Source organism: Paroedura picta, chromosome 4 (genome assembly GCF_049243985.1).
Source record: "Paroedura picta isolate Pp20150507F chromosome 4, Ppicta_v3.0, whole genome shotgun sequence".
Taxonomy (NCBI): Eukaryota; Metazoa; Chordata; class Lepidosauria; order Squamata; family Gekkonidae; genus Paroedura; species Paroedura picta.
This window is the reverse complement of record NC_135372.1, coordinates 134310735-134336335: the sequence shown is the minus strand read 5'-3', so window position 1 is coordinate 134336335 and position 25601 is coordinate 134310735. Positions and strand designations below refer to the sequence as shown.

General features: G+C 45.0%; 2 protein-coding genes and 1 non-coding gene across 6 annotated transcripts in view; 2 read left to right on the top strand and 1 right to left on the bottom strand.

Annotated features, from left to right (window-relative positions):
* Positions 1 to 9206: 9206 nt before the first annotated feature.
* On the top strand, positions 9207 to 15021 carry LOC143836446 (large ribosomal subunit protein uL15). The gene is made up of 5 exons (XM_077335745.1): positions 9207 to 9300; positions 10373 to 10436; positions 11554 to 11629; positions 13045 to 13219; positions 14844 to 15021. Exons 1-5 carry the CDS (start codon positions 9298 to 9300, stop codon positions 14970 to 14972), a joined length of 447 nt encoding a protein of 148 aa, XP_077191860.1. The 5' UTR covers positions 9207 to 9297; the 3' UTR covers positions 14973 to 15021.
* On the top strand, positions 12269 to 12399 carry LOC143836956 (small nucleolar RNA SNORA3/SNORA45 family). The gene has a single exon (XR_013230866.1). It is a non-coding gene; the product is annotated as a small nucleolar RNA SNORA3/SNORA45 family (small nucleolar RNA).
* A 1851-nt stretch (positions 15022 to 16872) lies between the features above and the next one.
* The window catches only part of ZNF831 (zinc finger protein 831), a 49039-nt gene continuing 40310 nt past the window's right edge, over positions 16873 to 25601 (bottom strand). For all 4 annotated transcript variants that reach the window (XM_077335741.1, XM_077335742.1, XM_077335743.1 and 1 more), the window contains 4 exons: positions 22053 to 22207; positions 21330 to 21487; positions 19882 to 20048; positions 16873 to 18631 (listed from right to left, as the gene is read on the bottom strand). In XM_077335741.1, the coding sequence (XP_077191856.1) occupies positions 17873 to 18631; positions 19882 to 20048; positions 21330 to 21487; positions 22053 to 22207 (1239 nt within the window). In that variant the 3' untranslated portion in view covers positions 16873 to 17872. The remainder of the gene's footprint in view (positions 18632 to 19881; positions 20049 to 21329; positions 21488 to 22052; positions 22208 to 25601) is intronic.

The following is a 25601-nucleotide window of genomic DNA, read 5'->3' as shown; positions in this document are numbered from 1 at the left end:
TGTCTTGCTATTAGGGATGCCAGTCCCCAGGTAGGATCTGGGGATCCCCTGGAATTATAGCTCAACTCCGAGGGACAGAGATCAGAGGCTGATGATAAATATGGGGTTCATGCTTCGGAGGGCATTGGGTTTTTCAGATACACGCATTTTGCTTCCCTTTTGTCTCTGCCACACAAACTCTTTCTGGGTTTGCAAAGCTAGGGTTCACAGATGGTGGCTGTAGATCTCCTGGAATTACAGCAGGACTCCAGGTTAAAGAAATCAATTCCCCTGGAGAATATGGCTCCTTTGGGAGGTGGGCTATGATGTTACATCCCCCTGAGTTCTCCCTTCCCCACAAACACTGCCCTTCCAAGTCTCTCCCCACAAGATCTCCAGGGATTTCACATCACAGGGCTGGTGACCCTAGAAGGTTCCTCCTTCTTCCCAAAATGCTAGGTGGGGTGCCCACCTGCCCATACTAGCCACACCCTGCATCCATTGAAGTCCTCTGAACATCCTTCAAATTATAGCCTGGAAGGGCCTTCCCCACACTGAGACTTTTCTTTCTTTTTGAACATATAACCCTGCCTTTCTCAAATTTTTTACCATTGATAAACCCCTGAAACATTCTTCAGGCTTCGAGAAACCCCAGAAGTGGCGCGATTGTGCAGAACATGGTTAGGAAGCAGAGCTGTGCACATGCCCACCTGGGGCCCCTCCCCTTCCCACCCCCTCCAGGCCCATCATTGGCCATTTTGGGAAGGGAAGTGGGTCGACATGACCATATATGGTCATATCACCCAATGAATATTTCACAAATTTAGAAATAACTCCCACCCATTTGGGAAAACCTTTCCAGGCCATCAAGAAACTCCAGGGTTTCACAAAACCTTGGTTGAAAAAGCCCGGCTTAACCTGATGAAGAACTCCAGTGACTTCAAACGCCTTCATACCACGGAGGGTCATTTTACACAGCTTTTGTTTTTGAAAACCGAAAACCACAACCACCCTGAAGAGAGAGAGAGAGAGAGAGAGAGAGAGAGAGATGGCAGGAAGACACAATCCCAAATTGAGTTCATCTCCGACAAGCTCTTTTGGTGGGCTGCTGTTAATCATTAGAGAGGCTGAAGATAAACATGGGTTTTGTGTTTTGGAGGGAACTGGGTTTTTCAGATAAGCTCATTTTTGCTTCCCTTTCACCTCCGCCGCGTGAACTTCTTCTGAGTCCGCATCCTGTGAGTTTTCATTAATGTCCTCCCAGCCATTTGCATTTGCTGTTCTGCGCCACTGGCGTTTCCATAAGCATAACTGTGTGCTTGAGCAGCTTCTTGGCCAATCGTTGCTGTTTTCCACACCATGATAGCCAATGTTTCTGACCAGCGGAAAATGAGGAAAACATGCTTTTCTGTTTTGTTTATGTGTTCAGAGACCATGTTTACGTACCCATGTTGCGAAGTACAGTGGCGGTGTTGCGTAGGGATTGGCATGAACCTAAAAATTCCACTTCGGTTCAGGGTTTGGGGCAGCCCCCAAACTGAACCACAAACAAAGGTGGGATTTCCCTGAACCAAATGGGCTGGTTTCTCCCAGCCAGTTTGTCATAGTTGGGAAAGGAGGGGGGGATCACCTGGGGAGGGTTAACAGCTGTCAGACATTTAACAGGGTTAACAGCTGTCAGACATTTCACTTTCTCCCAACTTTGAAGGGGGGGGGGAAGCGAGCATGTTTAATTGATCACAGCAGCATCAGTCCTGGCAATAGTTACATTACGGTTATATAGTTATATGGTTTTTGCATGGTTGTTATGGCTTCAGCTTCAACAATACATTCAGATTCTAAATTCTGATTATAGGGTTACATACTTAACAGTTTGAATGTTTATAATGTTGATATAAGTTCCTGAGTTCAAGGTCTTAATTTCCAATTGTATCCCACATTATAGTGGAACTTATAAATCTATAAGGCTGTCAACCAGCCTGAGCCACAAGGTTGGGTGGTATAAAAATGTAATTATTTAGTTAATTAATCAATTAAGAAGAAGAGTTAGTTCTTATATGCCACTTTTTTCTACCCGAAGGAGTCTCAAAGTGGCTTACATTTGCCTTCCCTTTCCTCTTCCCACAACAGACACCTTGTGAGGTGGGTGAGGCTGAGAGAGCCCTGATATTACTGAAGAAGAAGAAGAGTTGGTTCTTACATGCCACTTTTCTCTACCTGAAGGAGTCTCAAAGCGGCTTAAATTCGCCTTCCCTTTCCTCTCCCCACAACAGACACCCTGTGAGGTGGGTGAGGCTGAGAGAGCCTTGATATCACTGCTCAGTCAGAACAGCTTGATCAGTGCTGTGGAGAGCCCAAGGTCACCCAGCTGGTTGCATGCAGACCTGCCACACTGTTAGGTTTTAATGGCTGGCACTATTTCTCTGGTCCGTTTTTGCAGGGGGAAGCAAAACAGACTGGTGAAATGGCTCACAGTCATTTCAGCCTAACAGCAAGGCAAAGAGCTATCTTCTGTTAGGCTGAAATGTTGTGAGCTGTTTTACCCGTCTGTTTCACTCTCCTCAAACACACACACACCACTCTTGGAAACAGGGAGAGCAAAACAGATTGGTTAAATGGCTTGCAATAATGTAAACCTAACAGAGGACAGGTGAACCTGTCAGGCTGTTGGGTTTAAATGGCTGGCAGCTGCCCACTGTTAGGCTGAGATGGTTGCTTGCCATTTCACTGGTCCGTTTTGCTTGCAAGTTAAAGGAATGGGTAAAATGACTCACTGCCCTGCTCAGCTGTTAAATGACCTCATCAGCCAAGGTGGACAAAAGTCTGGTAAATGTTCGGGGAAGGCGCCTTCTCCAAATACCAATTGAGGGGCTCCAAATCAGTTCAAGTCTTTTATATGACTTATGTCTGTTTCTTCTAATGTATTTTTTTATTCTTTTCCTTCTTGTTATGTCAAATGTTTCTTCTTTATTAGTTTTGCTCCTTTTCATACAATCAAAAACTTGCAACAAAAGGTTCTCTATAACAGAATTGTCCTGCTTGCCCCCTTTCATTCACTGTTCAGTTTCCAGCAGCAGGCAGCCAAAATACCTCAGGCAGGGTAGAGAAAAGTAGGATACAAGAAAACAGCTTTCTTCTTCTTCTTCTTCTTCTTCTTCTTCTTCTATGGCTGCAATCTTCTAATCCTTAACATCTGAGGAAAAATTAAATTTATCTTCTGGTGGCAAGGATGGAAACTAGAATCTGCTGAAAAAAAAGATTGGGCAGCCGTGAGTTTTTCTGAAAACGTCAGTATATGATTCAGCGCCTTCCTTTTTAAGCAAAACTTTTAAAGAGTTAATCCTTGACACGCCATGTGGCATTTCAGATTTAATACTGTGCTGTACAGCAGGGGTAGTCAACCTGTGGTCCTCCAGATGTTCATGGACTACAATTCCCATGAGCCCCTGCCAGCAAACACAGGCAGGGGCTCATGGGAATTGTAGTCCATGGACATCTGGAGGACCACAGGTTGACTACCCCTGCTGTACAGTGTTCATGGGATCATCTGTTGGGTTGTCCAGTCTAAACCGGACTGCTCAGCAGAACTCTAGCAGAGCTTGCAGGAATAATTCTTCCCACAGCTCTTTGGGGCAGTCCATTATAAAGGGATTGCCCCAAAGAACCCCAGCTGAACTTCCTCCCAGCTGTTTTTAGTAGTTCTACCACTGCTCCCCCCCCAATTTTGTGTTTGTGTCTATTGGACTCCCCAAAATTTCTGAAGAATCCCAGTTCCAAACAGTCTGGGGTTTTTTGGAATCCCAAATTTTTTCATGGTTCAGAAGATCCAAACTGAAAAATACCGATAAAGAAAAATTGCACACCCCACCCACTTCTGGCTTTTCCTGTTCCATGTAAGCCCAGACAAATAAATCTCAAGATTTCCCCTGCATATGCATGATAAGAATTCCAGCATGAAAGCTTTAAGGCCTTTATGTTCCCAGATGTAACAGCATGAATTTGCACCGGGATCTGGAAGAACAAAAACTGCGTGACCTATTTAAAAAGAATCATTAAATACTGATTTAAGACTCTTCACAGGTCAGAGACGATGAATGGTTTGGCTGCCCCATTCATAACTTACATTATTGACATTTTCCTTTTGTGCTGGTCTCCTGACTACGCAATCTTATTTGTTCCCCAGCCAGCTCTAAGGGAATTTGGGGACATATCTACAGACCTGATATAGCCATTCCCAAGGTCTATTGAAGATTGGAGAGGGGAGTCAACAACCTACTGGCAGTGGTACAAAGAATGAAAAAAAGTATTCTGGAAATTTTCGTTTTTCTTTCCCTTAGAATGATCAAGTTGGAAGGGAACTCCTAGGGCCATCTAGTCCAACCCCCTGCAGAAACAGCACCCACATTGCTGCTCCCAATGACTCTGTGAGATATGCCCAGTGATTATGCCCAGCCCATATTATTTGATTTTTATTTACATTGATATGTATAAGCCACCTTTGTCACTGGGGCAAATGACACAGAATGAGCCAATCCAGGGAACAAGAAGAGAGAAAAGGTATTAGAATAGATTAAACAATGCAAAATAGACTATTTGGTATGCATAGCTACCTTTTAGTGGCCATTTTGGTAGCAAAGAAATATTTATTTGGCTTAGATACTTATACCCCACTTTTCACCTCAGAGGAGAGCAAAGCAGCATATAACATCACTTTCTTCACCTTTGTTTTATCCTCATTGCAGCAACCCTGAAAGAGAGGTTAGGCAGAGAAAAAGCAAGAGTAAGGGGTCCAAGGTCACCTAGCAAGCTTCCATAAGAGGGCTGGGCTTTGAACCCGAGCTTTTTAGGTCTTAGGGCAACCCTCTAACCACCACAGCATGGTGTAGTGGTTAAGAGTGGGGGGCCCTAATCTGGAGAATCAGGTTCGATTCCTCACTCCTCCACATGGAGACAGCAGGATGACTTCAGACCAGTTCTCTCAGAGTTCTCTCAACCTCACCTAATTCACAGGATGTCTGAAGGGGAGGAAGGAAAGATTATTATAATCAGCTTTGAGATTCCTTCAAACCGTAAAAAGCAGAGTACAAAAAATGAGCTGTTCAGAACACCGGTGCTGTCAAGGGATAGCACAACATACCCTTACCTCTAGATTTCAAGTCTCCAGCCCTCAACGTATTGCATTATTTTATTGACTGGCCCATCTGTCGATAGTATAGCACAATCCGCCTCGAGTCCAAGTGGGAAAGGCAAGCTATACATAATGTAAACAATGTCTCTGCTCAGAACAGCTTCTGCTTCATACAAGAATGATCTGCTGAATCTGGGCAGGAAAGGGAGGGCTGTTTATTCTGACTGTAGACCCACTAAGGCTTATGAAAGAGGCTGCGTTACTTTTGCTTGGCACTTCCTGCCCAAATCTTTCGCTCAAGCCAACAAGTTTATACAACTCCTCACATGTATGAGGAGTTGTATAAACTTGTTGGCTTGAGCAAAAGGTTCGGGCTGGAAGCACCAAGCAGAAGTAGATCCACTAAGCGACAGAAAGCTCCTTCATCTGATGAAACCAAAAGAAGCTTAAAGGATCGGGAAAACCTGATTGGAAAACTGGGCCAAATCCCGACCTTTGCACGTCTTCTCCGAAGCGCATAAACAAGATCCGTACGTTTTATTCTGTCCAGCTGTGAAGATGTCGATGTGGCACTGGGGTGCAAAATACATTTTGAGGAACTGTTGTTGCTGCCATGCCAGGGGAAATGGTTCTTTTTTTCAAAGGGAATACAAGTCCTATCAGATCTAGGTCTGATGATACTTGACAGTTTTTCAGATCTTATGATAATGACGAAATGGATGGAAAGCGGAGGGGAGGGGAAGGAAATGAGGAATGCCTCAGAAGACTGGTGATTTATTAAAGAATTTGCTTTCTACACTCACTGCTGGCTGCACTCTTAGGTCCGACAGAATAATGTGGGACTGATTTCTGAGTAGACCTGCGTAGCTTGTTCCTTCTGTGTGCGTGCAAATTCCCTCAAACGTTCTGAAGTAACTGTTTTGTAAACGAAAGCAGAGATCCATGATGCAGTGAATACCATAAAAGGATCACGGGGGAAATGAACAAACAAGAATATAAAACACGCTCATAAAAGTGTTCTAGCACTTTTGCATCCATGCCAAAATGGCTTGAACTAAAGACGATCCCTTTCATGACGCAAATGACTGGACATTCGTCCGCATATCAGCAATAGGTACTTAGATGCAGAATCAGAGGGTTGGGGGGTTTAAAGAGATCTTTTAGCACTTTTGAATTCCTGCCCTTAGTATCTGACTGGGGCAATGACGCTCTGTATTCTTGGAGCTGGGGGAGAGGAACAGTGGGATGGCTTTTGGAGTTTTGACCCCACTCAAGGGTCTCCTGATGGCCTCTGGGTTTTAGGCAGTGTGTGACACAGCTTGTTGGACTGAACGGGCCTTTGGCTTGATCCAGCATGGCTTTCTCAAGTTATTATATTCTTATACCCAGCTTTTTGAGCCTCTTGTGTCGCAGAGTGGTAAGGCAGCAGACATGCAGTCTGAAGCTTTGTCCATGAGGTTGCCGAAAGTGCCGTTTGAGGGAGTTCGATCCCAGCAGCCGGCTCAAGGTTGACTCAGCCTTCCATCCTTCCGAGGTCGGTAAAATGAGTACCCAGCTTGCTGGGGGGTGAACGGTAATGACTGGGGAAGGCACTGGCAAACCACCCCGTATTGAGTCTGCCATGAAAACGCTAGAGGGCGTCACCCCAAGGGTCAGACATGACCCAGTGCTTGTACAGGGGATACCTTTACCTTGCTTTTCCTTCCTATGGGGACCCTGTCAATAGCACATGTAATCAATGAGGCACCCAAAGCGTGCATCGTCCCTAACTGGCAGACCTGTGAAAATTTTCAAATATGTCTTTGGCTTTTTATATGTTCTTCCAGATCTCAGTGCAAAGTCACGCTTGTACATCTGGGTGGCCTTCAATTTTGCATGCTTGAGTTCTTACCGTGTGCAGGGTGGGGTGGGGGGAGAGGATCTTGAGATTTATTTTTCTGGGCTTACGTAGAACAGCAAAAGCCAGACGTGGGTGGTGACAGCTGGCTGTTGTTTTTTAAGTAGTCATTAAAAATATACCGAAGGGTATCATGGACTCCAGTCAGCATTCCTAAGCTTTTGGGTTTATTAATCTGGCATGAAGAACTAAAACAAGCCATTCCTTTAGTTTCAACACCACCTTTCATCCTCCACTTAACCTCTGAAGAGCGTGCACCAAACTAGAGCGAGGGTACAATCAGATGTGCTTTTCTAAGATTCAAGGCCAATAGCACCTTAAAGAATAAGGTTTTGGGAGACAAATAGATACCAAGCCTGGGTTTCCATGCACTCGAAAGCTCATGCTTTGAATAAACCTTTGTTGGTCTTAAAGGTGCTATTGGACTCGTATTTTGTTGCACGGCTTCACACCAACACGGCTACCCACTTGAATCCCCCCAAAATCTCGCTGCTCTCATAAGGCACCACCAGAGCTGCAACAAGTTGTTCTTCTGCAAACCAACAGAGCTACCCTCTGGATTTACTTCCTCGGAAGTAATCCCTACCGGACGCCAAGGGCCAAAGAAGTGGGAGGGGGGATGAGAGAGCTCAAAGGATCTCTAAAACTCATTTTAGCAATCTGCAGGCGGCCAGGGAAGAGGTTCACCACCTGGCCACCACCTGCACGCAATTTTGCTCCTGCATTGTGAAGCTGACAAGCCCTTTTCATTTCTCCCAAATAAGGATCAGGATGGAATCCAAGACACGCTTGGCGGGTTAGGTAGCGAGCGCCGCTGAACTCAGCCGCCTTGACTGCATTTCGTTTCTGCCACTGCATCAGTAACTAGAAGGCGGCGTGCCTACTACGCATGCGTCTCTTCCTCCACGGGTCGCCCGAAGCTCAAGGGGCGCCTCCTCCAAAGAAATCAATACAGCACTTCCGGCAACCAATCGGCCATGCGGGGCATCCAAGAGAAATCAATGGGGACTATAGAGATTCGGGGGCAGACAGCCTCCTCTCCCGCCACGTGCGGCTACCCCAGATCGTAGAGACGCTCAGGAGAGAACTGCAGAATACATGCATGAACCACAAGGCTAACTAATAACCTTAACAAAAATAGAGTCCGATAGCACCTGTAAGACCAACAATGATTTATTCAAGGCGTGAGCTTTCGAGTGCATGCACTCTTCCTTGTTGTGCTACTTCAGACCCACATGGCTACCCAATAATAATTCGGGTGGGCAGCCGTGTTGGTCTGAAGTGGCAGAACAAAATGTGAGTCCAGAGGCACCTTTTAAGGCCAGCCAAGGGTACCTTGAATAAAACTTTGTTGGCCTCATAGGCGCCTTTGGACTCACATATTGCAATAATCATAACTTTATTTGTATAGCCCGCCCTTCACAATTGACTCAGGGCGGCTAACAGCAAGTCCTGTGTGATGCATATTCGTTGGATGTCTTCATGAGGCTGTTAGCTAATTCCCTGCTGATTTACTCTCTTTATATTTGCACTCGGATGGTTCCTGCTTCACTGTCTGAGGAAGTGTGCTCACACCTCGAATAAAGGTACCACTGGACTCACATTAACTTACATTAAGGTGACCAGATTTTAACATTGGTAAAGCAGGAAACCATTGACCAGGGGGGGTTCTTGATTAAAAATTTGGTCTATATGGAGCAACAAAAAGTTTCATGGAATGCAAAAATAGTATTGTAATATATATATTTTAATCTCAACATAAGTACAATTTGCCAGGTACCCCCAGATGTCCCTCCAAAAGTGGGACAATCTGGTTACCTTAACTTACATTCATATGCAGACGTCAGATGCTTTGAATTAAAATATATTAATTCAGTTATTTTAACATATTCAATCAATATATTAAATACATTGATTCAATTATTTTAAATTAATAACTAAAACCCTTCTAGAACTACCCCGCACCCTTAGTATTTCCAACCCGGTTTCCCACTCAGGAGACAGACTTTCCTCCCTGGAACGGCCAAAGCCTAGAGCGGCCCGATTCCTAAAAAATTAAAACCCACTCCTGGCCCATCTAGGCACTCCCAAGACCCCGCCCCGTTCGCCTCTTCCTTCCTCCCTCTAAGAAAGAGCAGCACGTGGGCTCGGCTAGTCCTCCGGGAGAGTCTCGCGAGAGTCAGCTGGCGGGGGCCGGCATGAAACGTTGAAGCATCGCGAGAGGGGGAAAAGCTTCGGCGACGAGATCTCGCGAGAGGAAGGGCCCGCTCTCTTTCTTTTCCGCCCGGGCGAGATGGTAGGTCGCGAGGGAAGCGCGGTGTCGGAGGCGGTTAAACGGTCGCCCCGCCGTGTTGCCATGGCGACGGGGCCCCGAAGGGCCTGAGAGTCTGGGGCCAGTGGAGGGAAGGGAAAGAGGCGCTGAGGGGGACCGCGGCCTGGGCCTCAGGAGCCGCCCGCCCGGCCAGCCGCATTGCCCGTGCGCCTTGCTTTTCCGGCTTTCCTCCCGGCCGCGGGCGTTCTTGAGGCGGGCGGAAAGGCCTCGTGGCCTCCGCGGCTGGGCCTGCTCGTCAGGCGTCCCTGGGCCGTCCTCCTAGAGCCCTGCGGGACGTAGCATAGAAAACACGGCAGGGGTAGCAAAGGGAGAGGAATAGGTTGGGGGAACCGAGCCGGAGCCGTAAAATGGGCGCTGGGGATGGGCAGAAAAACTCTCCTTTGATTTCTAGTGGTCGACTGTATCCCGGATGCTTGAGCCTGATCCCGCCCTGAGCAGGGAGTTGGCCGGGATGGCCTGTCGGAGCCCTTCCGACTCGGGTTAAAACCAAAGCTGGAGTTTGCAGCTGTACGCGAAGGAGAGCTGAAGAGCAGTTGCTGTATTTATATTTGGCTTTAAATGACGTGCATGTAATACATTTAGTGGTGATGATGATGTTAATGTTATTGTATGGGATGGACCTGTCTACTGCCTTTTTGTTATTGGATATTGGATTTCTCTACTGCCCTACTCGTGTAAATGCTTTGGGTGGTTCTGCTTTTAGCAAAAAGCTTCCTGTGGCATCTGCTCTCCTCATTATTTACCCTGAGTGTCCAAAGCTAGGACAGAATATAAATTCCTGCATAAACAAATTATTGACAAAACAGCTTAGAAAGGAAGGTTAGGTTGCAAGAGTTATTGGCCCAGAAATAGTAAACTCCATGGCTAAGGTGGCCAACACAGATTTGAGAAATTTCTGGAGATTTGTGGGTGGAGCGGGGCCTCAGTGCAGTATACCGGAGATCAGTTGTAATTTTACATTCATGTTATCCATTTTATAAAGTGTATACATACATACATATCTCACACTTACCATTACATTTTTGTTTCCCTTAAGCCTTCCAGACTGAGGAAGACCAGAAAACTGAGGGGTCATGTCAGCCATGGCCATGGTCGTATTGGTACGTATAAAGGGCATGTGGGATTATTTCATTGTTTAGTACATTTCTGTTTTCTAGAAATCATTTTTGAGGACACACATAAACCTGAAGTTAGAGTGATCTGTTTTATTCTGTTTCGTTGTCTGTAATAATCTGCCATAAAGACAGATACAAGCAGCTTCTGTCCCATCTTCAGGGTAGTTCCATGACTGCAAACAACCATGTCCATATCTATTGTTTTGTCTGGTAAACAATGGCTGTTTTTCCATGAGTACCACATCTAGTTTATTATGGTCAACTTGGAATTCTCCCCCCTCAATAAACACAAGCTGTCTGTAAGAACTGCTTTCAGACTTTTTCTGCCCTGAGCAATGGCTTGTATTCAAGTTTCTAATCAAGGCTTGAATCAATTTTCTGTAGAGCATGTAACTAATGCAGGGACTGTAACAAAACATGGGTGCAAAACATGAAACTTCTCAGAACTCACATGAAGTAAGCAATTAAGAGGAAAAGTATCTAGGAATAGCAGACAAAATGATTATAGAGAGTACGTCTTGCATCACTGCATGGTTTCGGTTGGATTACCTACCAGAATCAAAACCTAACAAGTTACAGAAGTCCTTTGCTCCAAACTATTTTGAAATAATATAAAACACCCTGTACTGCATGACCCAGTCTCAGTCCAACCATTTGCTTTATCCGGATATCATCATTATAAAGAATAAACAAGACAAAATATAGTGACTTTGCCTACCTTGTGTCTTGGTTTGTTTTTAATTTTCTAAACCCTTCAGTAACCAAATTGTACATTTTCCTGTTCTGAGTAAAATTAGAGTGGGGCATATAGTACGATTGATTTCAAGCACTTGAATCAGAGACTGCTTCTCTGCTCCAGACCTCCAATAGGAGGTCCAATAAGCCAGAAATGTAATCTGACCAGTACCCACCAACTTGCTTCCCGGGGTGATGCTTGATATGTATGGCAGACAGAGAGAAGGTCACGAGAACTGACTGCTTTAGCAGAGTTCAAGATCTCCCAGAAATCAAAAGCCAGGATATCAGTCAATTTAACCACACTCTAAGTAATCTTGTGCTTTATTGACTCTGCACTTAAATTTTTTATTAATGTCCCTCTTAGGCAAGCATAGGAAGCATCCTGGAGGACGCGGTAATGCTGGAGGCATGCATCACCACAGAATTAATTTTGACAAATAGTAAGTTACCTCTTCTACTTTCCAAAATTAAACTCCCTGTTCCTTCTCTGCAGACCTGGGGTAGGTAGGTTGGAACAGTCATGTGCGTGTGTATGCATCTGTAAAGTGTGGTCAGGTCACAGCTGATTTATGGCACCCCCATGTGGTGCCATAAGAGACAAAACAGGTAGTGTGCCCTTGCCTATTTAGCGACCTTGGTTTTTCTTGTTGGACTCCCATCCAAATGCTAGCCAGAGCCAACCCTAACTAGCTTCCAAGTTCTGACAGATTCAGCTAGCCATCCAGGTCAAGACTGGGACTATTTACTCTGAGTTGCTAAGAATTTCATTTGCTGACAATGACACTATGTACCCAGAACGTGTTGTAAGTTTCTGAACTGTATTTGGGAAGGAAAAGTATGATCTGCCAAGGACAAAACCTTTGAGTCGATTTACAAAAGTTATAAAGATTTGCATTAATTAATTGCTTTTGGTTGAGCTTTACTTAATAGTGTTTCAAGTCCTGAGGTGCAATTTGGGGGGGGGGGGGAATCATCTGCTTGGGCTTTCGGCCATGGAATAATTCTGTACATCATTTCTAGCGGGTGATCTGTTACCTTAATTTCAGCATGAGCAGGAGAAACCAACCTGTCTTCCAGTGACCGAGACTAGAGTCACATCTAGATATTGTCAGTTATCATGGTGTGCTATAGTACTCGAAGAGTAACAACTGACTTTTATTCACTGGCTGTGCTCATAATAGTACAGTCAGCCACCAGGTTAGTAACATGGCTTTCTCAAAAGGTATCGTACATTCAAGAGGCTAAACACAACAATTTGTATTTTTCTCCTAGTGCTTCTAAGCATTCACAGTGCTTTGCAGGTGTCTCATTAAATTTTGAAGCCTACTGCTGACTGCAGCCAGGTGTTCCATTTTAGACTTCAGTATATGCAGTGTGTGCTTGATTGTTGAGCGCTGACCTTTTGTAACTATGTATTTACTTTATTTACACCCCATCCTTTCCCTCTGGTGGGGGTTTATGTCATTCTCTACTCCCGACAACCCTGTGAGAGTGTTTGAGTGGCCCAAGGTTACCCCACAAGGTTCCATGACATGACAGGATTCGAACCTGAATTTCCCAGATTCTAGTCCGACACTTTAACCACTACATCCTGCTGGCCTGCAGTGGCATGTAGGGAAAGCACAAGAGCAATTTAGATACCTCTAAAGAAACTGGGTATGTAAGCCCAGAGAGCCTCTTACTTGGCTAAGGAAGACTAAATAAAACTTCAGAAATGTCAATATGAATAAATCAATTTCTTTTCTTTCAGCACCTATACAATATCTTAAGGCTATCTTTCATTCATGTACTCTAGCGAAACATATGTGTATTTCAAAACAAGCGATTGATTGTATGTTGTATGTTTCCTTTTCAGCCATCCTGGTTATTTTGGGAAAGTTGGTATGAGGCACTACCACTTGAAGAAGAACCAGCACTTCTGCCCTACTGTCAATTTAGACAAACTCTGGACACTGGTCAGTGAGCAGACGAGACTCAATTATGCCAAAAATCAGGCTGGGTTAGCACCTGTCATTGATGTTGTCCGCTCGGTAAGTGGTGCCGGTCCCCAGATCTATGTCATTAAGCATGACCCCCTTCTGCTACATTCATGCTGTTTTCTAATGCTTTTGAGTTTGGAATATGCCTGCGTAACTCAATGTATGCCTACCCTAACACCTAGGCCAGCAGTGTTTGGCGACCTATCCACCTCTTGATAAGGGTGATCTTAGACCGAAGTTTGAGGAAATGGCACTGTACATCTCAGTTTCTTCACTGTGGCATTTGTGTGCTTATCAAAGATGTCTGAAGGTGGCCGGAAGGCAGTGGATTGAGCAATGAGCCGGGTTTAATGAGATTGGCGCAGTATCATAACATGCCCCATTGTTATGGTGTGCTGTGTTTCTCTGAGAGCATTTCCTGATACGATTGGCTGTGATCCCCAGTCTTATATCACAGGCCACCCAAATCAGCAACATTTCTCCGTTTCAGGCTCATGGGTTAGAGAGCAGGTTTCTCTTTACGAGATTGTCTGTACTCTTAGGTGTTGAAGAAATGTGAATGACTGCCATTATTTCCATCAGGATGGTTTACTTGTTGCAAACTGTTAACAATGCAGCTGGGGTAGAACACTGCAAGTTTGACAAGGAAATTCCTGGCTGCCAGTCAGACAAGGTGGAATCAATGTGTGCAATAAAATTGGTTCAAGCAGATATCCCAACCCCAGGGAGCCCTCGCAAGTGTGCAACTACGTCTGTGGGACTTTCTTGAACTGACCTGACCTGGATAAAACATTACAGCGTGTGGCAGCTCCTGTTCTGCACATAGTTGATTGTATTTTTTAAGAAACCTTTAAATAGAGAGTAGCCATGGCTCAGTAGTAGAATATCTGCTTGGTACACAGAAGTTTGCAAGTTCAGTCCTCAGTGTCTCCTGTTTAAAGGCAGAGGTGCTGTGAAAGACTTCTCTGCATGAGAACCTGGAGAGCTGCTACCAGTCTGAGTAAAGAATATTGGTTCTGATGGACTTATGGTCTGGTTCAGTATAAAGTAGTTTCACACGTCCAAATAAAAGTATCTGGGTTAGGAATAGTCTGCTTTTTAAATTGAGTCTGCTGTGGGTTTTTTTCACAGTATGGATTAGTTATCAAAGCCATTCCAGATGGGTGATAAATGTTTGAATAATTGAATGAATTACAGTGTTTGGCAGCCTTACAGTGCTTGTTTTGTGACAGGCATATGTGGGAAATATCTAGCATTGGTCTTTTTTATTCCATGAAATCACCAAAAACATGGCGAGGCCAGTTTTTCTTCTGTAGAAAGATTGGATGTTGTGCAAAAAATATTGGTGTTCCCCAACAGAGAACTTATCTTGCTGTTGCTTTGATATTCGTTGGTCCTGTTGGGGTTCAGAGAATGTTCTTGGAGTTCCATTGAAACGTGACATTAAGCATGGTCGATTTCATAATGAAAAATTCACCATAAAGTTATTATTTCTGCAGCCCCAAGGTCTTGATGCTCTGGCATTACCCAGGCACAAAGTAGGCTAGAAATCTGAATAAATGCTGGAACAAACGTTTCATGGTCTATTGACAATATGTTGAAGCCTCAAGATAGTTGAGCCAATCCCTGAAATTGCTCCCGTTTTTGTTTTGATTTTTTTTTGCTCTTTCTCCAGGGTTATTACAAAGTCCTGGGCAAGGGGAAACTGCCTAAACAGCCTGTAATTGTGAAAGCAAAATTCTTCAGCCGGAAAGCAGAAGAGAAAATCAAAGCTGTCGGTGGAGCCTGCGTACTAGTGGCATAAAGGACTTTCATACATGCTCAGCTCAGGTTTAAATAAACCTTATTTCAGACTTCTGTGTGTGTGCATTTTCGTTTTAACAAACTACTGGAGGCTGCCCATTGTTGCCCTCCCAGCTTTGTTCACAGGAGTCACAGCTCCCAGGGATAGGAACACCTTGTAAATCATAGCCATTTGTGATTCCATGATAAAAAGGTAAAGGTATCCCCTGTGCAAGCACCAAGTCATGTCTGACCCTTGGGGTGACGCCCTCTAGCATTTTCATGGCAGACTCAATACGGGGTGGTTTGCCAGTGCCTTCCCCAGTCATTGCCGTTTACCCCCCCCCCCCCCCCCAGCAAGCTGGGCACTCATTTTACCAACCTCGGAAGGATAGAAGGCTTGAGTCAACCTTGAGCCGGCTGCTGGGATCGAACTTCCAGCCTCATGGGCAGAGCTTTCAGACTGCATGTCTGCTGCCTTACCACTCTGCACCAAATAGAGAACTGATACCGGATTCTGAATGAGAGGCTCTTCTGATACCCTAATTCAGCCTTTTGACTGTGAAGGAACTTCTGAAATAATGATTCAGACTTCAAGGAGCCCTGGAAGTGATGGCAGCTGGCCACACCCCTAGAAGTGATGTCACTACTTGCACTCTTAGCTCTCCTTTTGCTCATTCCTCCCTCCTTTGATACTACTATGGTGGCTCTGCCTCATGTAGGCTGGAAAGAAAAGTAGGAGCTGATAAGACAGCCTGTACCACCACCATCCCCATACTATGTTGGCCCACAGACCCCCTGGTTGGGAATTCCTGCCCTAATTGTACGGTGTTACACTTCCTAAAAAGGCCAGACTGGTTTGCGTGTGAATAAATAAGTATGATAAATAAAAGATTAACACATGTTCACTTACTGAAGAAAAACGCTGATCTTTAGTCACGAGACACAGCCTCCATAAATTGCTGAAACATGTTTTGTTTTTTAATAAGTACACAGTACCTTATGAAGATAAAAAGGCTGTTTTCAGGATAGAAGCAAAACCCATCCAAGCATCTACTAAAGCCCTTTGGAGATGAATGGGAGAAACAAAAGCCAAAAGTGCTCATCTTCTACTCATTCCTGGGAGTTTATGCAGGTTTATTGAGTGTGGGTGGGTCCTACTATTCTGTGTGGCTTGCACCTACATGTTTCTCAGGTACAAGAGGCTTCTCATGCCATTGGATGATGGGACTGGCACAAACAGAATGCCCATGCCCCATGTTTCTCTGCCACAGAGGTTGGGAGCAGAAATCCAGGTGCTTTTGGCCATTTTACCAGTGTAACATTTAAAAAGTTAACCATATAATCAGATTACCTTCTTTGTAAAAACACGTCTTTGGGGGAAGATCAAACCTTTGATAGCTTTCAGTAATGCACCTTCTACCATATGTTCAGTAGAGCAGATGCCATGCTGCTTGGGTGTTCATCTGGTAACGTTCTTTAAAACATGAGTTTTCTGCTGCATGCTACACATTTGACCAGCTTTAGGACTAGCACAGCTACAAAATGTTTTCACAATCAGCCTTGTCTGAGCTGCTAATAATCTTAAAAGAAAGCTTCACTGTTATTCTGTAACAAGTTTAAAAATACTCCCAAAAGTAAATAGAAAACTTGGCTATGATACAGCAGTGCAACCATGTTCTGAAGTCACCATTATTTCAAGTCAGTGTTGTCATGGAAATATGGTTTTGTCTGGGCCAGATGGTGTTTCATTGGTAAAAATTTTCAGGGATACAACAGAGGGGTTCTCTGCTGGGGCATAGGTTAGACTAACCCAAGAATCTAGATCAGGGGTAGTCAAACTGCAGCCCTCCAGACGTCCATGGACCAGAAGCCCCTGCCAGCAAATGCTGGCAGGGGCTTCTGGGAATTGTAGTCCATGGACATCTGGAGGGCCGCAGTTTGACTACCCCTGATCTAGATAGATGCAGAAAGTCTTAGAACCCTGTAAGGTTTTTTTTTAATGTACACCTAGAGTTTGTGGGTAGGGGCAAAATAATATTTGTTTGGGTGAAATCCAAGTGTGTACCCTGACTTGCCTGGAAAATTGGAATTCAGAGGGACCCTGCATTTCAAAAATGTCTGAAATGCCGACAATAGCAAACACCCATTTTCTTGGAAGGGAGATAACAAGTAGATCTTGGCAGAAAAAGGCACAAAACACAGAGCAGGGCATGCTTGTGTTGGATCTTTCATCACGAGGGAGCATGGACCATTGGTGCAACGTGGCGAAAGCAGTCAGGTGCCCCCCCCCCTCCCTCAGGCATGAATGTTCACATGCAAAATCCTTCAGATATGTGGGGAGAGGAACTGTCATTGAAAATAAGCTCGGAGCAACCGACAGAACGAGTCTGGAGAGAAGCTGCCTTCGGGATCTTGAAAAGTCCACCTTCAGCTTCTCGAAGAAGGAAGGTGAATGCCACTGTGCCATTAGAGACACTGCAGCTTAGCCACGGCAAGATATGAGAAAGATGCCTGACTTCACCAATGCTGAGCTTATCAGGAAGTTTGATTAAGTCAGAAGCTTAAGGTACCTGCAATGGGTCTTTTCGATGTGTGACGATGGCTTCCATGTTTGGTGTCATGTCAAAGAAAGCCCAAGTCCTTGGCAAAGATTTATTGTCCAGAGAAATCAGGAATGGCTTGGTCTGCTGGTCGAGAGGCCGCTTCTGGGGCACTATGTCCCTTATGGGGCACACCCTAATAAGCTGAGTTCCAGTGTCGAATGGGCCATAGCAGGGGTGGCCAAACTGGCTCTCCAAATGCTCATGAACTACAATTACCATGAGCCCCTCCCAGCATGGCCAAATGGCAGGTGCTTGTGGGAGCTGTAGTCCATGAACCCTCTGGACAGCCACAGGGTGACCACCCCTGGGCTGTTGACTATATTTCTATAACGAGCCGGTCTTCGTCTTCGCTGCTTGTGTCTTCTTCCACGTGCGTTTGTTTGTTCATCATTTCCAAAGTCTGCTTTTTGTAAGATTTGGGTGGTCTTCCGGGGCTGCCTAAGGGAGCAGAGGGGTTTCTGAAAGCAGGGGATTGAGCTGCACAAAGTGTTCCTGGACGGTTATCCAGCTGCGGTGTGCTTCTGTTCTTATCTGCACATCCAAGGTGGAGAGGAGCCCTGGTGGCCTCCTGGACGTACCTGGAACCGGTCGAACAAATATTTGGAACCGTTGTCTCGGTAAGCAGCTTGGATCTGAGCGAAGGGTAGCATGGGGTCTGGATGGTGGGAGGGAGTTCTTTGTGTAAAGTTGAATAGGAGCTGGCTTCTGCTCTCCCTGGGTCGTGGGGCAGTGGCTCTGAGATGGAAACATTTCGAGTTCTAGATTCCATGCAAAGTACACTTTTGCCCTCTGCTTTCAGCCCCTCAGAAACAGACCTCGCACCCTCTGGGCACAAACGGTCGCAGGGGTGGCTCTTGCTGGGATCCCTGAATTCAAAGCGATACGTTCCAGTGGATGTGCAGGGATATTCAGGATGCATCTCAGGCTGTAGATCTTTCAGTAACTTTCCCAAGGGGCAAGCAGCTAGGCCCCCGTCTTTTGGGGCCAGCACATGAGTGTGCAATGTGCCGGTATGGGTCACTGGAGCCGTTGCTGTTCTCTGAAAGGGCAGGAGGCCACCAGGTCTAGAAGCAACCTATCAGAAAGGGAGAGGAAACAATGAGTTCATTCAACATTGTAGCACATCCAAATCCCAAAGCAATGGATGGGGTTATGGAAATTAGTGAACTGGCTTGAACAGGTGAAGCTGCCCTTAATCTTTCAGGTTTGGTACTGTCTGCTCTGAATGGCAGAATATCATGTTGAAGTCTTTTACTTCACCTGCTACCTGGACCTCTCGTGTCTGATATAAAGGTAAGGGTATTATCCCTTGTGCAAGCAGGGAGTCATGTCTGACCCTTGGGGTGACGCCCTTTAGCGTTTTCTTGGCAGACTCAATACGGGGTGGTTGGCCAGTGCCTTCCCCAGTCATTACCGTTTACCCCCAGCAAGCTGGGTACTCATTTTACGGACCTCGGAAGGATGGAAGGCTGAGTTAACCTTGAGCCGGCTGCTGGGATCAAACTCCCTGCCTCATGGACAGAGCTTCAAACAGCATGTTGGCTCCTTTACCACCTGTGCCATGAGAGACTCTGATATAGGACTCTCAAAAACCTATATTCTGAAACTCTTGTTGGTCTTGAAGATGCTATTGGACTCCAATCTATTCTGCTTTACTTCAAACCACCCTCTGAAACTTGGGGAGACCCTGGAACTCAATGGGATGGCCTTGGTTTGCAGAGAGAACGTCCCAGGTTCATTCACTGGCATCTCCAGAGCCATCTCCACCCCACGACCAGAATGGAAGCCAGCATGAAATGGATCAAGAGCCAAGATCTTTCGCATCACCCGCTGCCTGGTCCTTTTCATCAATCCATGTATGATAACGTTTAATTGTTTTCATCAACCTAAGTCACCAGTTGTCCAGCATGGTACAGTGGATTAGAGCAGCAGCTTCTAATCTGGTGAGCCAGGTTTGATTCTCCGTTCCTCCACATGTAGCCAGCTGAGTGACGTTAGGCTCATCACAGCCCTGATAGTGCTGTTCTGACTGAGCTGTCAGAAGCTCTCTCTCAGCCCCACCTACCTCACAGGGTGCCTGTTGTAGGTAGAGGAAGTGATTGTAAACCACTTTGGAACTCCTTCAGGCAGTGAAAAGCGGGGTAAAAAAAACTCAACTCTTCTTCTTCCTTCTACATTTCAATAAACCTAAATAAATCTAACATGTAGTCAAACTGTTACTGAGCCATCTTGCATGAATCTTAGGTGCGATCCAAATAAAAAGCTGGCTGGATCAAGCCCAATCCTTGGAATTGCTCCTAACCAAATGACTGCTCAGTCACCTACCTGACCATTCTCTGGATCTTCCTGCTCGCAGTTACTTGAGCTGCCAAGAGATGAAAACCTTGTTCCTGAATCACTCGTTCCTTCTTTCATTGGGTGCTTTTCCACAAAGGAGGCAGCTTCACCCATAGTGGAAGAAGAGGTACATGGCTGAAGGCTTTGATCACGTCCTAGTCGGAAAGAGGATATCGATATGCAAATGATTAGTAGCATGACGCAAGCAGTGACCGGCTTTAACATTTCTATGAATCGGTCTAACAATTTTTACATCATCTCGGGGTGGTTTGATTTCATAATCAGTGATCCTCAAATGAGGTAAATTAAGGCAGAATGCAGTAAATCTGGCAGGTATATCATCAACATAATACAGATTTTCTGTGTCACCTGTAAGTCTTGTCTCATTTTACCCATCTAGCCAAGTAGTGGGAACTTTCTATTACAGGCTACATTCTTGTATTGGTCTGCTAATTTGCTACCATTCACAAGTCTACCAAGTGCCTTAATCCAATTTTAGCTATACTTATTGCCCAGTTGCTTATGTATCTTGCCCTCCCTGGCAACTAACCCCGCCCCCCAACTACCACCTCAGTTATGGAAGTCTATCTCACTGTATGCATGCACGTGAAAGCTTTCACCAAGAATTAAACAAGTTGGCCTTAAAGCTGTCACAGGACTCAGTGTAGATAAATAGATTTAGCACACTTCTGCTTGCCTAAGATCTTGTGCTAGGCCTAGTGCTTTCCTCTCTATATAATACAGTGCCCCCCAAATGGTCGCCCAAGATCTTGTTGGAGTAGAAATGCCAATGGGAATACAATAAAGGCTACAATGGGTGGGGGTTTCCTTGTCTTTCCGCTTGCACACAAGCTTTAATGCAAGCACAAATTTTGTGCTGGATCCAATTCCATGTCCGCAAACATGCAATGTGTGAAAGAGCCTCAGCGGTCGGCACATTAAAACAAACAGCCAAAGGGTCTGGATGCTGCGAGCGTGATCCACCAACCCAATGACCTCCAAGAAAACAAAAAGCCCATCAAGAAATGAGGGAGGACTGCCGTGGCTCTCAGAATTGTCCATCCTTGTCTATCCAACCAGAATTATCCACCCAACCAGTGTAATGAGGAGCTATACATTTATCTGCTAGACCAGGAGTAGTCAAACTGCGGCCCTCCAGATGTCATAGAATCATAGAATCATAGAGTCATAGAGTTGGAAGGGGCCATACAGGCCATCTAGTCCAACCCCCTGCTCAACACAGGATCAGCCCTAAGCATCCTAAAGCATCCAAGAAAAGTGTGCATCCAACCTTTGCTTGAAGACTGCCAGTGAGGGGGAGCTCACCACCTCCTTAGGCAGCCTATTCCACTGCTGAACTACAGGGGCTCCTGAGAACTGTAGTCCATATGGAGGGCCGCAGTTTGGCTACCCCTGTGCTAGACCATCAGCCTTACCTTGTGAGGCTTCCAGAAGACACAGGCATTTCCCACGATGCTTACGGCCATCAGGGACATGAAGATGGGGATGCTTTTTCGGAGACTCTGGAGCTCTGGTCACCGGCCATTGTTGTTTGCTCAGCCTGAGGGGTCTGTGTCCATAACTTCCTTTATATCTACAGGGTAAAATATACAGATTCATTTTATTTATTTTAAACATTCTATGCTCACTTCCATGACAAACATGTTGTGATGATCCAATACAGAAGGATACACAGGGCCAAAAATTAAGGATCCAGAAAGAAATGATTCAATAATTCCTGTAAAGATCATCTAATGGGGACAATGGCTGTTGGGGAGGGTTCCATTTTTCCTGCATCTGTGCTGATTTCGCCCTCCACAGGATTTCCATATATGGTCATATAACCCAATGAATCCTTAATATTTAAAAAATATATTAAAAATCAATTACTATTGTTTATGTTATACTGTTACCCAGTTATATCAGTTAATAATATGAATGTTATAGTTATTATATATATGGTTCCATGTATAGTTTCAGTTATATGTAAACCGCCCTGAGCCTTCAGGAAGGGCGGTATATAAGAATGAATGAATGAATGAATGAACTCCAAACCTATTCGGGAAACCCTTCCAGGCCCGTCAAGAAACCCCAAGGTGTCACAAAACCCTGGTTGAGAAAGCCTGTGTTAGAATAAGGCAAGATCTTCCGTTTCTTACCGTTTGGGATTGATTTTTACTTTTTTCCATTTCCGGCTTCTCTTGGCTTTGCTGATGCTTGTCAGTTCTCGTATTTTGCAAAGAGTTTTGTTTGTCTTTTCTTGCTCTGGAATGCTTTTCAAGAGTTCATCACCTCCAGCTGCTGAAAAGTATGGCTGTGAACATCACCCCCACACACACACATACACACACACCACAAAACAAAACAAAAAGACCAGATAAGAAAATTAGGAAATATATTGGAAGTTATTCAGTAAAGAGATATAGAATAATGATCTAGTCAAGTGATCCAATGTAAAATGCTGTGCAATATAATGAAGGTGATTATTGGGGGGGACAGTGAGTCCAAGTTAAACACCTCACCTTCAACCTGATTTTCTGTTTTGGGCTGGAGGGTAGGGGGGAGAGCCAGTTTGGTGTAGTGGTTACGAGTGCGGACTTCTAATCTTGCATGCCAGGTTCAATTCTGCGCTCCCCCACATGCAACCAGCTGGGTGACCTTGGGCTCGCCACGGCACTGATAAAACTGTTCTGACTGAGCAGTGATATCAGCGCTCTCTCAGCCTCACCCACCCCACAGGGTGTCTGTTGTGGGGAGAGGAAAGGGAAGGCAACTGTAAGCCGCTTTGAGCCTCCTTTGGGTAGGGAAAAGCGGCATATAAGAACCAGCTCTTCTTCTTCTTCTTCTTCTTAAACTAATTTATTTTATTGAAACATTTTTAAAATTGACTTTCATCCCAGCTCAGGGTCCCCAAGGAGGTGAAAAATAAAAAATATTATAGCAAACTTTAAAAACACATATATACATACAGACCCATGAAAGGAAAGGAGGGTCGCAGGGAAAGAACATCTGAAAAGAACAGAACAGTTTTCAGCTGCTAGCAGAAGACAGTGATAGAAGAGGGACTGTTGAATCTTCCTGGGGACGGGATTCTAAGAGGCCCTTTCTCAGCTCACTTCCCTTCTAGCCTTAGATGCTTGTTGTTGTTATGTGCGAAGTCGTGTCCGACCCATCGCGACCCCATAGACAATGATCCTCCAGGCCTTCCTGTCCTCTACCATTCCCCGGAGTCCATTTAAGTTTGCACCTACTGCTTCAGTGACTCCATCCAGCCACCTCATTCTCTGTCGTCCCCTTCTTCTTTTGCCCTTGATCGCTCCCAGCATTAGGCTCTTCTCCAGGGAGTCCTTCCTTCTCATGAGGTGGCCAAAGTATTTGAGTTTCAAATACTTAGCCTTAGATGCTAGGGGTCTTCAAAGCAAGATCTCAGAAGAACACCTTAGTACAGGGATGGCCAAACCATGGTTCTCCAGAGGTCCATGGACTACAATTCCCACGAGCCCCTGATAGCATTGCTATGCTGGCAGGGACTCATGGGAATTGTAGTTCATGGCCCTCTGGAGAGCCACCATTTGGTCACCCCTGCCTTAGTAGTCAGGCAAATTCATAAGGAAGTAGGCAGTCCTTAAAGTACTATGATGGATCAAGAGCATAGCTGTTTTGAAATCAGCTTTGGTTCTTCTAAACAAGTAAGGTCAGAGGTTTAGTTGAACTGTTTCTTCCACGGACTGTCGTAATGTCATCTTGGAGCTCTTTATTAACCGGGACTTGGACTTTCTGACCTATAAAATATACATTTGAGGCACACATGCGATCAACACGCAGGTGTCAAGGATGAGACCAGTTCTCGGTCTGTGCTGCCTCTTTCAGGTATTGACGTTGTTTTTAAGAGCCTGAAGCAACAAACCACTCTGCTGGGTGACCTGGGGCCAGTCGCACACATGAAGCATAACCTACCTCACAGGGTTAATATGAGGGGAAAAGAGAGGATCGGAGAGCAGCGTAAGCTGCTATGGGCCCCAGCTGGGAAACGCTGGGTATAAAGAAAGAAACCAGGAATGGATTTGATTAATAATATCCAGTTTTATTAATATCCAGTTTACCACAAAAGAGAACAAAGTTATGCCATGAATATTCAACAGCCACATGGCAAACATGTGGGGGGATTCCAGCACAGTGGCAATCATCTGAAAGTTGTAGGGTTCTGATTTCTACCACTGCAAAAACCCTGCAAATGACTTCCCATATATTCAGATGGGTAGCCATGTTGGTCTCAGGCAGCAGAATAAAGTTTGAGTCCAGTGGGGTCTTTAAAACTTGAAAACCCTGTTGGTCTCAAAGTGCCACTGGACTCGAAAGAAGAAGTGGAAGAAGAGTCATTTTTATGCCCCACTTTTCATTATCCAAAGGAATCTCAAAGCAGCTTACAATCGCTTTCCCTTCTTCTCCCCACAACAGACACCCTGTGAGGGAGGTGTGGTGGAAAGAGCTTTGGCAGAACTGCTCTGTGAAAACAACTCTAACAGGACTGTGTCTAGCCCAAGGTCACCCAGCTGGCTGCATATGGAGGAGTGGGGAATCAAACCCCGCTTTCCAGATTACAGACTGTGACTCTTAACCACTCTTTGCTCTGTCCATGTATTATATACAACGATATAGGCTAGATACCAGGAAAAAAATTTTCACAGAGTAGTTCAGCAGTGGAATAGGCTGCCTAAGGAGGTGGTGAGATCCCCCTCACTGGAAGTCTTCAAGCAAAGGTTGGATACACACTTTTCTTGGATGCTTTAGGATGCTCTGGGCTGATCCTGCGTCGAGCAGGGGGTTGGGCTAGATGGCCTGTATGGCCCCTTCCAACTCTATGATTCTATGATTCTATATAATTATAATATACAGTATTTGCTGGCGTATAAGACAACTTTTCCCAGCTGAAAAACATGCCTCCAAGTGGGGGGGTCGTCCTATACGTCGAGTGCACTTCAGTTGGGATAGGCATAGCTGCCCATAGTACTGTAATGTAATGAAACAAACTCTATATTTTGAGTGGAAATGTTGGGGGGTCGTCTTATACGCCCAGTTGTCTTATGCGCCGGCAAATACGGTAATAATATACAATAATATTTTTATTTATATTCCACCCTTCTTCATCGCTTATTTGTAATAAGATTATATAGATTATATAATAACATACTATTCAACTATGATTCTCTCATCATGAATGATAGCCTCAGCATATGGATCAAAACATCTTTACAATAGGGCCATGTACGGATAGTGAACCCTTTTCTACAGGCTTGAGGAAGGCCCAGCTTTGCAGTAAAAAAACATATTTAAAAGTATATTGGAAGATGTCGACGGCAGTAAGAGAGGAATGCCACCAAAATCTCACAAGATCAGCCATGCAATAATTGCTAAGCTATTACATTGCTGGCTATTGTCCACGTGTGGAGACGGAGAGAGCAAATCCTTAAAAAGTGTTAAAGGGCACTGCCTCAAGCCTAGATGCAGAGAGGGATCGATGATGATGATGATGATAATACATGAGACAAAAGGGAAGGTAAAGCTGAAGGGGGAGGAGTGAAAAAAAGATAAAAAGGGGAAACAGTAAAAGATAGATAGGTAGATGGTATGGGAGACAAGGAAACCTGCAGACATTGAAAGCAGAAGACAAAGAGGGAAAACAGGACAGAGAGGGGGAAGTGGAGAAA

Coding starts and splice junctions, on each gene's coding strand:
- LOC143836446 (XM_077335745.1), top strand. Junction 11,630..13,044: donor AGAATTAATTTTGACAAATA/GTAAGTTACCTC, acceptor TTTCCTTTTCAG/CCATCCTGGTTATTTTGGGA. Junction 13,220..14,843: donor TCATTGATGTTGTCCGCTCG/GTAAGTGGTGCC, acceptor CTCTTTCTCCAG/GGTTATTACAAAGTCCTGGG.